Raw genomic sequence first — 12,241 nt, forward strand, 5'->3', positions numbered from 1 at the left:
CAGGTGTTTATATAAATGTGTGCCTGACAAAACAGCACTGTGGATCAACAGTGTGGAACTTTAGAATAGACTTTTGGAACCAATTGTTTGGGTTGTAAACTCTTGTAAACGTTTTGTTAACGGGCTGTAAAATGATTCTAACATCTGGTTGAGGTTCTCTGGTCTTCTAAGTGTTTGGGCAGACGGTCAGCTCCAGGTATTTTAAATAAAACATGCTGTTTTTGAATTAACAACCCTGTTTTCATTGCACTCGCGTCATTTTGTGTCATTCAGTTATTTTGTCCCGTTTTTGTCAAATGAAAATAGTTTTGGCGTTGACCATTACCTAGTGAAAATTAGGAATGTCCAGATACACTTTTTTCGTACCCGATAAATATATATTTGGGCAACTCCAAATCAAACTCCACGTGCCCCAACATTTTATTCAAGGACAGTGACAACCCCTTACATCTCTAGTAAAAATCCTTTAATTTATCCATTTGTACCTCTGAGGGTATACAAATGTAATATTGTAAACCATTACTGTGTCTGTGTCAAAACGTAATCCAAAACTGATTATGATTATGAAATGTTTCCACACTGTCAAATACACGAGAAAGAGTTTGAGCTGAAATCCCCCGTCAGTGTTCTTCAACCCATTTAGACCTGAACTTGGTTCTACAAATGTCTTCTAAATCCTGACAGTTTTCAGAAAAAGTTTCTATGTCAGTGGTGCTCAAAACAGAAACATTTTCATTGTCAAGGACCCCAAAGATTATGTAATTGGTCATCTGAAAAGATGTTGCACCAGGGACCCCCCCCCCCCCCCCCCCCAGAAGCAAAGATTTTAGTTAAAAACGTTCACCCTGGAAGATTATATTCAAAGTTTTGCACCACATTTTCACGATCTTTGATTTTCACGATTTAAAACACCAAAAGGGGTCATTTCATTCTTCTGCCAAATGACGAGACTCACAAACAACGTGAAACGATAAATAAATCACAATAAAGTCCACATAACCTACTGGTCATATTGTCGTATTGGTATGTGGACTGACGTGACGAAGCTTTACTCACAAATAACGCAACCCGCAAATTACGTTAAATTATACATTATGCAAATGCCAACAACATACATCACACATATGTGATGTGGATTGGCCTGGAGAAGCATTACCCGCAAATGACGCGACGCAAAATACATTGTCAAATTTGTCAGCAATACAGTAACACTATGAATGACAGACAGTACATAACAACTTTATTAGTTGTAGTACTAGTATTACACATCCAGCTCATATGTTCGCACCTCTGTGATTATATGGAGATTAACCACAGTCACTTTGCTGTACAATCGCTTCACTTTTCACATTTGCACTTTTCACAGTATTTCAAACAAATCAAATATAAAAGAAAACAGACTATACATCATTTTCTCTCTCTCTTTTCCCTGAGTGATTTCCTGAAAACAGCTTCACTTGTGGAAATCTCGAAAGCAGTTAATTTTACTGTTGAGGCACAGGTGAAGATTGCACTTCGAACATTTGAAATTAGACTTGCCCTTACACGTTGGGTATTTGCAGCGTTTCCTGCTACCATCAACCATTGGCCAGTGACCCACAGCATCTGTACGGACCTCCAGTGTTGGAATAGCCTTCACTGGACCTCTGTGTTTCTTCCTTTCACATTCCCTCTCAACAAAAGAGGAAGGCTGCCCCCTCTTCCTCCTGGACAGATCCTTGCCTTGCATGCAGAGTGCCTGTGCTACCGATGACCTAAAATCGAGCAAATCCTTCTGCTTCTTTCTCGGAACATCCAGCGACTCACAATCACGTCGATACAACAGTAAGCTGTTTGCAATCATCATATCGACTAAATGAAAAAATAACCTTTGATAGTACTTTTTTGAACTTATCCGGATGCGATATTTTCTCGATATTTTCTCGAGAGAATCGTCGCCGCTGCCAACAAACTTGTTGTACAGGCTGATGATGCTTGTGCATTCTGTTTCGACCATACGTTTGGACTTTCTCTCCCTTATTCTGATGGTACAAACAGGCTGGGCACTGGCAAAAGTGCTGGCAACGATCACCGCTCTGTTGTCAAACAATGATTTAGTTGCTCTTATCTCTACACCGTCGACAACAACCTTTTTCTCTTCAAATGTCACTCTTCCCTTCTTTTTGAAATCCATGTCTGAGCTGAAACTGCACCCTTGCAGGCGATCTTCCTGCATAGTAGCAATGGCTGGTATCCCCTTGTTCGCAAGAGTAACAAACAAATCCATGGTGGAAAACCACTTGTCAAAATACAATAGGTGGTTGACACCACGAGGAATGATTTGTGCAAGCTGTAGGACAATATTTCCATTCGCACCGATGTCATTGTCAGGTTCTCCGGGTGCAGGATTAGTTTTGCACGTGTATACGTCGAATGAATAGACCAGACCTTTTGTATCACGAAGCACAAAGATGTTGTAGTATCCCCATGTGTGTGGCTTCTTGGGGATATGTCGCTTAGGCCCTTTCAAAGGGACCATTTGCTCATTGACAGACAACATTTGATCTAGAGGGAGACCCTGACATTTTCGGAGAAGTGAATCAACAATTGGCCTTATTTTGAAGAGCTTATCGTCATTGTTGGCTGCCATGTTGCCGTTGTCATTGAAATGGATGAACCTTTTAATTTCTACCCATCTGTCTCGGGACATCACATCGGCCACCTGTGCTATTCGACATTCATTGGACCAGTACATTCTTGACCGTGGCACACGTATAATACTCATGTACACCAAAGTGCCCATAAACTGCTCCAATTCATTTCGGTCCAATTGAAGGGCCTTATTTGGACTGGTGGTTTGCTTGCAATATAGATTACTTTGTTCTACAATACCGTCCAAAAGATCGGCGTCAAAGAAGTCCCGGAAGTACTCGATGGGCTCTCTGACTCTGGTATTAGCGGAGGGAAGAGCACCTTGCCACGTTGGAATGTCTCTTGCAGAGTTGTGTTGTTGCACCGTCTCCCACGATACCCGTCGCGCTCTTCTCCTCGCGGCGGCGGCGGCCGCAGCAGATGGGCTCCGTGTACCCGTGGCACCGGTGCTGGCAGGTGCATCATCACTGCTGCTTTCATCACCTGGGTATACACAGGATATACAAAATGTCTTCTGAATCATGAAAAACCTCATGTCAACCATCAGTTGGTCTCAATATTTCATGTCAAGGACCCCAAAAATTATATGAAATTGGCCCCCGACCCCCCCATCTGAAAATATGTTGTTCCAGGAACTTCCCTCCCCCAGAAGCAAAGATTTGAGTTAAAAACGTTCGCTCTTCATTCTCAAAAATAGCAGATCTATAGCCTCGTAGAGCGGCACCGAGTGCCGCACTACGAGCTTGTAGATCTGCTATTTTTCAATAGCTAAAGTATAACATAATGCTTAAAACACCAAAAGGGTTTTCCCCGCCCATAATGGGTTGTGTGACTTCCGTCTATTCAAAGCTGACTGACCTCCACTGGTCTCCTCCCACTCATCACTGTCTTCAGTGACTTCAGAGTCTGACTCAAGTTCAACTTCAATTTCAGAACAGTGTGACGAGACGTCTTCATCATCATCATCCTCTTCTTTCACTGCTGGTGATGTCAACGTTGAGCCATCAGGCTCCTCTGGCCTTAGAAGTATCTCCTCTTGTTCCTCTTTAATGTGTGGCGGCGGATGCTCTGGTTCCTCCTGGAGCAGACTGGGGCTCCAGGACCTCCAACCCTCCTCCTCTTCACACCCATCCATCTTCGTGTTGGTCAGTACAGCAGCTTGCTCTCTCTCATTCATCCCGTCAAGCTGTCCAAACGATGGTGTCTCCACGCGTGTGTGCCCCAGGTGTAATGAAGGTGCCCAGTCAGGATCACTCTCAAGCATTTCCATGGCTGGCTCGCCTGGGGGAAAAGAAAAAAAACATCAACATTGCTAATTAGGGCCAACTGGCTCATTTACATGGATGTGAAAACAGACATGTTGATTAATGTGCACTGTTCCTGGTAAACAAATAAATACTTATGTAACCTAGTTATGCGTGTTGTTAATAAAGTATTCAATCAAAAACACTCGTACACCAAAAAGAGAAAAGACACCCATGTACAACTTCCTAAACGTCAATGCTGTCCACGACCACAACACCAGAGTACCACCTGTAGTGTATATTTGTATGTCACCAAATGTCCTGATGAACTGAAAATGGAGGACACAGGGAAGTAAACATGCTTTACTGGGTATTTCAATCTTTTTTTCTTTTTCTTTTTATCCCACGATTTTGTAACCCATTTTTCACCTCTGTGTCAATTATCTAATGTGATCCTGGTCTCTACACAGCCTCCGCCAACCTAGTCCCCATATATGAGGGACATGGGGAGAGCAACGGACTTGAACTCATGCTTCCTTCATGCCTGAGTGTCCAAGTTGCTCCTTTACACCTGACAGGGGGGGAGTTTCCCTGGTTGGACGTAGCGCGTGGAAGGAACACGTTATTCCAACCAGTTCCTTTCCCCTCCATCAGGCGCCCCGGCTGGCCAAGGGGAGGCAGTTTAGTCACTAGGATTACTGCATGTTTTTTGTGAGGGTACCTACCCTAGGGGACACAGGGAGAACATGCAAACTCCACACAGAAAGGCCCTTTCGCCAACCCCGCCTCGGGTATGGGCGGGGTTCTTTCCTTAAACTGTCAATCTTATATGCAGACCATGTATTGACCTTGTTCTTTCCTTAAACTGTGCAAACTGTTTATTCCAACAACAAAAAAACATTTACAATCAATCAATTTTAAATTGAAAGGAGCTTAAGTATATACAAGTCAGCCAGGATATCACCACTCCTCAAAAAAACAACTCTTGAACCCTAGCTGATCTAGGCATCGGCGGGACGGCGCTGAAGTGGTTCTCCTCCTACCTCTCTGACCAGACCTACCAGGTTTCTTGGAAAGGTTTGCTATCAATCATCTCCCTTACCCTCCAAAGTGGGGTCCCGCAGGGATCTGTACTTGGTCCCCTCCTTTTATCACTGTACACCAAATCCCTTGGCACTATCATCTCGGCTCACAATATATCCTATATCACTGCTATGCCGATGACACACACTGTTTCTATCCTTCCCCCCCTCTGTCACCCAGGTGGAACAGCGCATCACTGCATGCTTGGCTGACATCTCACAGTGGATGTCTTCCAACCACCTCAAGCTGAACCCAGACAAGACTGAGCTTCTGTTCTTCCCAGCTAAGGGCCGATTTATACTCCTATTTTACCGCTGTTTCGGCACTGTAGTGCTGAAATGATTTTGGCTCGTCAGAAATTTTCAGTAGCACCGAAGAGCCAACTTTAGGACGGTCACGGTACCCGCCCCCCCGAACCTCAAATGACGTCACATTGTAGGCTCTACAGCGCCGAACCGACTTTTATTCGGCTCTAAAATAGGAGTATGAATCGGCCCTTAGTCCTTCCCTATGCGGGAACTATCTCCGTAGACGCCCTGGTAACGTCTGTCCCGACAGCCAGGAACCTTGGTGCTGTCCTGGACAGTCAGCTCTCGTTCAAAACACACTTCACAGCTGCCACTCGATCCTGTAGGTTTACCCTCTAACATACGACAAATTAGACCGTTCCTCACCCAGGAGTCAGCCCAGCTCCTAATCCAAAACTTGACTATTGTAACTCCCTCCTTACTGGCCTACCGGCATGTGCACTTAAGCCCCTCCAACTGATCCAAAATGCCACAGCTCGCTTGGTCTTCAACCAGCCAAAATTCTCACATGTCTCCCCCCTTCTTCAAAGCAACCAAAGGCATGGCTCCCCCATATCTTACAAGTATGATCGTACCCTACAAACCCTCCCGCACACTCAGATCAGCCAACGCAGGGAAGCTGTAAGTACCTTCACTAAAAACACCAGGATAGCGCTCCACACGTCCCAAACTCTTCTCCCTTCTGGCTGCAAAACTATGGAATGCACTACCCATCACAATCAGAACTGCAGCCTCTTCCGCCGTAGTCTGAAAACCCACCTTTTCAGACTCCACCAAGGCCCGTAGCACTTGCCCTAGCCCGTTAGATAGCACTTTATGTAGACTTAGATAGCATTTTAAACAGACTTATAGCATGTTACGTAGACAGCACTAGAATTTCATTTTATGTAGTCATAGCAGTGATAGCACTTTATAGTACACATGTATAATATAGTATAGCATGTATAGTTTACATATATAGTTTCATGATATAGATACTCCACTGTTACGTTCTTAGCTTACGCATGTTTCATGATAACTACTTTTTATATATGTGATGTATGCCATGCTTTTTGTTATTGCTTATTGCTTAATGTAAATCGCTCTGGATTGCTAAATGCCTAAATTGTTGGAGGGGGTACAGCATTGAGTAAACAGAGCTATGTCACATTGCATCGTTATAACTTATATGCATGCTTGTACAGGGTATAAAGCTTTTTGGGACAAATAGCAGCATTTGTCAGAACAATTTAAATAGTATACAAAAGAAGTAGGTGGTTCCATTCCATTGGCTAAGCTTTTATAACAAGTGCACAAATCTTGCTGCTGTGTTGTTCGCACATTGTTGTATTTCTCCCAATAGGTATGGGAGTTTTTTTGTTGTGGTTGGTCATGTTTCCACTTTGTGTGTGTGTGTGTAATCTGTGGGAAGTATGCGTCTCTGATATCTTGGTATAGTCGGCAGGTGGTTAGAAAGTGTAGCTCTGTTTCCACCACATTGTGTGTGGGTGCACACTGCATAGTGTGTCTGTCTTCGTGGGGTCTGTCTGTGGCAAGGCTGTATTCTATTTGTACGTCTCTAAATGTTTTGATGAATTAAACATGGTGGACCCTCTTGTAAACAAGTGTAATACTAATGCTTAATAATTGGGTCGTCCACTCACAGTTAACAATCTTTGTATTGAGTTTGTGCTTGAAATGTACTGTAATTCTGCAAACTGTTAATAAATCAATAAATCAATCAAAATGTCTGTACCTGAGTCTTTCCTAAATTTTGGATTGTGAGTTTACAAATGTATATTCTCTTTTTAGTGTTAGATAGCATTCCATTTTGCTTTGGTTTTGGGTTGTCTCTTTTCCATTATGCCAGGTAGCTTTCCTTTTGTTTTTTTTTATAATAATGGTTAAGTGAAGTTAAGTCCAAAGGGTTTTTGTGCTTGCGTTTGTGAACAGATTCCCTGGACCAGCTGACTAAACTATAGTGAGCAACCCTGTAAGTTTTCACTATGGTTGAGGGCTAGCCATGTTATGGAGCGTGTCTGGGTTGCTTTCTTTGGTTTATTTTTTAAATGTAGGTGCTCTCTTCTTCAATCAAACTCTGCACAGATTGTTGTAAGAAGTTCGTGTGTATTGTGGAACAGCAGCAGCTCTTGGACATTTACTTATAGGCTACTTACTTTAATATAGCAGAGACAGAAAATAGACGTTTCATGTGTTTGGTAAAAAACGTACCTTTGTGAAAATGCCGTGAACAGACACGGCTGTGCTTGCGTAGCTTGTCGAACGTCAACTCTTCGCGTCCTACGGCTGAGATCCAAGCCATGCGACGTCTCTTAGTCAACTCGGCCATCTGAGCCCCGTGGTGTTGCTTCCATGCTGGGAAGACGAAGAATCTAACGTTGTCCGCCGTGGTCTGGGGCGTCCATCTGTTGTGGCACTTAATAACAGAGCAGCTCTGCACCATTGTAGTAGTAATAATAGTAATAGACTACCATTGTAGTAGTAATAATAGTAATAGACTATCTATGACTGACTGTCAGAGTCTTTCTCGTACAGACCCACAGTCTATGGTACAGACAGACAAGTGAGACGACTAACACACCAGTGTTGCCAACTCTCGTGAGAGAAATAGGCCTAAGTTAACCCACCTCCAAAAACAAGCCAAAACAAACCCAATAATAATTATGACCATATAATCCTAATAAAAAGATTTTATGCATTATCATTAAAAATACTATGTAAGTCTATGATAATTAATGTTTTAGTAATTTATTATAGGCCTACTAATAATTAGCCTATAAAGAAAAGAAAAGGATCTCTGGAATAAAAGGAAGTCGCGGGAAATAAGCAGACTTGGCAACCCTGAAACACACACATCCGTCCTGCATTGTGTGGTTTCAACCAGAGGTCCGGGGACCATCAGTGGTCCTTGAGGCGGTTCCAGGTGGTCCCCAGCCAAATGATGGATAGTTGGTTTTAACCAAATGGACCCTTATAGATTTTTTACTGTTGAGAGCATACAAATGAAACCAAATGGACCCGTACGGGTCCATTTGGTTTCATGTTGTGAGCTCAAGAGTTACATTATTGTTAAACAGATCTGCATTACTTCATTTACAAGAAGTCTACTCCACGGTAAGATAATGTAGAATAATTGTTATTTTGATAAACATTTGCCAAAAGCATGGAATTGTAGACAAAGTCTTATCCAACGACAAAAAAACATTCTTTAGTTTTGGGTCTGAGTCAGCCAGGCTAAATAAATCTCATCAAATGGTGGTCCCTGGCTAAAATGCCAAATAAATAATGGTCCTTGACATGAAAATGGTTGAAAAATACTGCTCTAAATGCAACGGCAGCAAATGTAAGGGCATTAGGGCTATGGAAACAGAGCTCTAATGCAACGGAAGCTAATTTAAGGGCATTAGGGCTATGCATTATTAGGGCTATGGATCAGACCTCCTCCTCTTCTGACTATTATTTTCCGGTGTCCTATCATCTCCTAGTCTACCGTTCTGCCCCCCACTGTTGGTTTTAGGTAGGCCTACTGTAGGCCCTATCAGCGCTTCTCAAATCTTTTTCATGTCAAGGACCCCCAGATAATATGACCACTGTGCCGTTATCATCAACAACATGCCTCAGGCTCATTCTATATTATGCATTCCATTGTATCCATTTTCATAAGATTGTCCAAAAAAAAAATCATCACCAAACAAACATTACCCCTGTTCTTTTTGTTCTGCCGCGTTACTGGCGTGCACGACCGATGACTTAATCCACCCCCACCCCCCGCACGCACGCACACACAAGCTAGTCTTTATTTTTTATTTTTTTTGTATAGTTTCCATGAGTAAATATGTCCCAAACCGCCCCCTAAGGTCTTCCACCGCCGGCCTGCTCGCTTTGCCCCAAAAAATGGCAACTAAAAAATACGGGGAAGCAGCTTTTTGCTTCTACGGGCCGTCGGCATGGAACAAGCTCCCACTGTACCTTCGTCAGGCAGCCTCTGTAGACATTTTTAAAGCTCAGCTCAAGACCCACTTCTACAACATTGCCTTTAATTGATCTTATATTTTTTATTTTTCATGTCCTCACTGTACTGCATTACTGCTTGTTTTTTAATGTCATTGCCTTGCTTTTCTTTTATTCTCCATTGTTCTGTAAAGCACTTTGAGCTGCATTTCATGTCATGAAAGGTGCTATACAAATAAAGTTTTATTATTATTATTATTATAGTAATAGACTGACTGACATTATCTGGCTGCATTGAAGTGTAGCCTATAATATATGATTCAACTTTTAACGTTAATTGTTTTAAAATGTTAGTTAAAGTTTGACATATTTACATTTTTTGCCTTATATTTAAAGTTATATTCATAATGTGCAACTTTTGCGATTGTATAACATTTGTTAATGTGTTTATAAACAATTCATCTACTACAAATAAGGCAGTGTTGGGACCCTTACAGTCTATGGTTGGGACCCCAGAAAAAGTGCCTAAAAAATTAATTCCGTTTCATACATTCAACATTTCACAACCTACTGTGTAATGATAGGTAGAAAAGAAAAGCAGCGCACCTTGGCCCAAAATGGCTGATTGTATGCAACACCACAAACTGTCACAGCATCTGACATTTGTAGTTGTCTACATTCTCCACTACCTCAGCATTTATGTTGGAGGTAACCTCTTGGTCGTGTCATAGTCCACCACCATCTCCTTGGTCTCGCTAGCAGTTTGCCATATATATATATATATATATATATATGCATTTGCAGGAAGACAACAGTCCCATAGCTCTAATGAAGGCATATAGAGCTATATACTATACTATACTATACTATACTATACTATACAATACTGTTACGCAATACATATGGGCGATTGGGCGTAAATAATACTGTAGGTGGTTCTGGACAACTACCTATCCACTCAACTCGACAACGGACATAAAAATGTGTATATTATAATGTTCTAGATAGATATAATCATACATCAGAGCATTTCAATGTGTTTCTAATTCTTAAAAATATAAAATAGACACCACGTTTGTCAAAAATGTCAAAGGTTCACTCGTTTTCACATAGCCATATGGTTCCAGACACACCCAATCATAATGCGTTTGTAATGGTCCAAAAACATGACAGACACAAAGTTTGGCCGCGATGGCGACCCCAAAGGTCGCCAGCTGTACATTAATGTCAGCTGCTGTGACACTTTGTGATACTTGAATCAATGTTTCATACCATATGTTGTAATAATTCTGACCTTTATTGCATTTGTCTTTAGTCCTGTCCATTTTTTGCATTATTCAAATTAGGAGGGCGTGGTAACAATTTGATAGCTTTGTAGCCTTTGTGGGCCGAGGTGCGCTGCTTTCTTTTCTACCTTTCATTACACAGTAGGCTGTGACAATTTTTATGTATGAAACTATGAAATATAAGCTTTTGGCAAAATTTACTATGTGTAGGCTATGCTTCATGTGCTGGGTGCCAATCACTTAAGTTGAAGCATTTTCTTAACCACATTTGTTATATTTCATATTTCAAAACCAGAAAAATACTTGTTTACATCATGGTCATCAAGACATACAACCCACGAACCCCTTTCTCCCCTCACTGCTTTTTTCCTTATTACCCCCTCTATGATGATTTCCTGTTTTTGGATATATAGAAGTGTATATTTTGTAAGTCTCAAAATGTTATGATGAATTGAACAAGGTGGACCCTCTTGTAAACAAGTACAATGCTTTATTGGGTCGTCCACTCACAGTTGACAGTCTTTGTATCGAGTTGTGCTTGAAATGTACTGTAATTCTGCAAACTGTTAATAAATACTTCAAACAAACAAATATACACACCTATGCAAAAGAAAAATCATCAAATCACTTGGTTAGAAAACAGGGAAAATGTGCAGGCCACTGTTGGGGTTTGTGTATTTTTGTTATAATCCCCATAGGGCAGGGTGTCCAAACTTTCTTCAAAGGGGGCCATATTAGCCTATTATTATAAAATATTAAAACACCCAATTAAGGGCCAACTACATAATGTACATTTCTGGCAGACTGGATATGCCTTATCACTGACCATATCTGGAATGAATGAATGATTTTATTTACGTGTCTGACTGCCTTTTGCAGCCCATCCCTTAATACGGGATTATTCAGACAACATGCTGACACCAAAATATTAAACAAAAGTAAAAATCACACAATGTATACATATTCATAATAAAGATTACTGTACATTCAAGTATTCCATTTTGTCGAGAGAGACTGGATATACCTTGCTGGTCGAAGGCCCTTATTGTTAGGATACATCACCAGGACCAAAACACGGCTAAGCTTTACCACCTCTTGGACCAGGCGGCGCCACACGGACTCTCCCCTCAGCACTCTGACCCACGCTGCCCCAGTGTTGTTTTTGGCAGCTGGAATGTTTTAGTGTTAGTCTAGTCGACTAAATCAACTGTAGATTTAGTCGACTAAAATCTTATATTTTGTCTTAGTCATCATAGCTTAGTTTTTATTTAGTTTCCATGTAGTTTTCGTCAGTGAAAAAAGGTAGTCGACGAACATTTCAGTCGACGAAATTAATCAACACTGACGCTGCCCCAGTCTCCGCCTGGTCCCTTTGCGCCCCCCGGTTGCCTCCCCCCCCCCCCCCCCCCCCCAAGCCTTTGATCAATAGTCAATGGCTTCTATTTCAGCATGCTATTAAACATTACAGGAATGGAAGGGCTGAAGTTTCTATTAGCATGGAATCTTCCTCGACATTGTCATTGGTATGAAGTGTTCATAGCCAATGACTCGAGACGTGGAGTGAGTATAGACGGAAATTGTTATATTAACCGCGTGCCAAGGAAGGCCACCATCCACTGAATGCTGCATGTGTGTCATGTGTGATTCCGGCTCAAATCTTCTGCCGCCAATCAAAAGTGAATTTGCTCGCATCAAGGCAGGGACGTCTGCCCGGAAGCCCATATTCGGGCAAGGGTTT

The 12,241-nt window shown here is 41.9% G+C and overlaps 1 protein-coding gene across 1 annotated transcript; it reads right to left on the reverse strand.

The window, feature by feature from the left end:
* Positions 1-561: 561 nt before the first annotated feature.
* LOC310854643 (uncharacterized protein) lies at positions 562-7,714 on the reverse strand (the record flags this gene model as incomplete). The annotated part of the gene is made up of 4 exons (XM_083759318.1): positions 7,478-7,714; positions 3,490-3,912; positions 2,672-3,114; positions 562-579 (listed from the first exon to the last, which is right to left on the reverse strand). Exons 1-4 carry the CDS (start codon positions 7,707-7,709, stop codon positions 562-564), a joined length of 1,116 nt encoding a protein of 371 aa, XP_083615444.1. The 5' UTR covers positions 7,710-7,714.
* Between the last annotated feature and the right edge of the window lie 4,527 nt (positions 7,715-12,241).

Source organism: Protomyctophum parallelum (assembly GCF_964188405.1).
Source record: "Protomyctophum parallelum genome assembly, chromosome: 1".
In the NCBI taxonomy this organism is placed as follows: domain Eukaryota; kingdom Metazoa; phylum Chordata; class Actinopteri; order Myctophiformes; family Myctophidae; genus Protomyctophum; species Protomyctophum parallelum.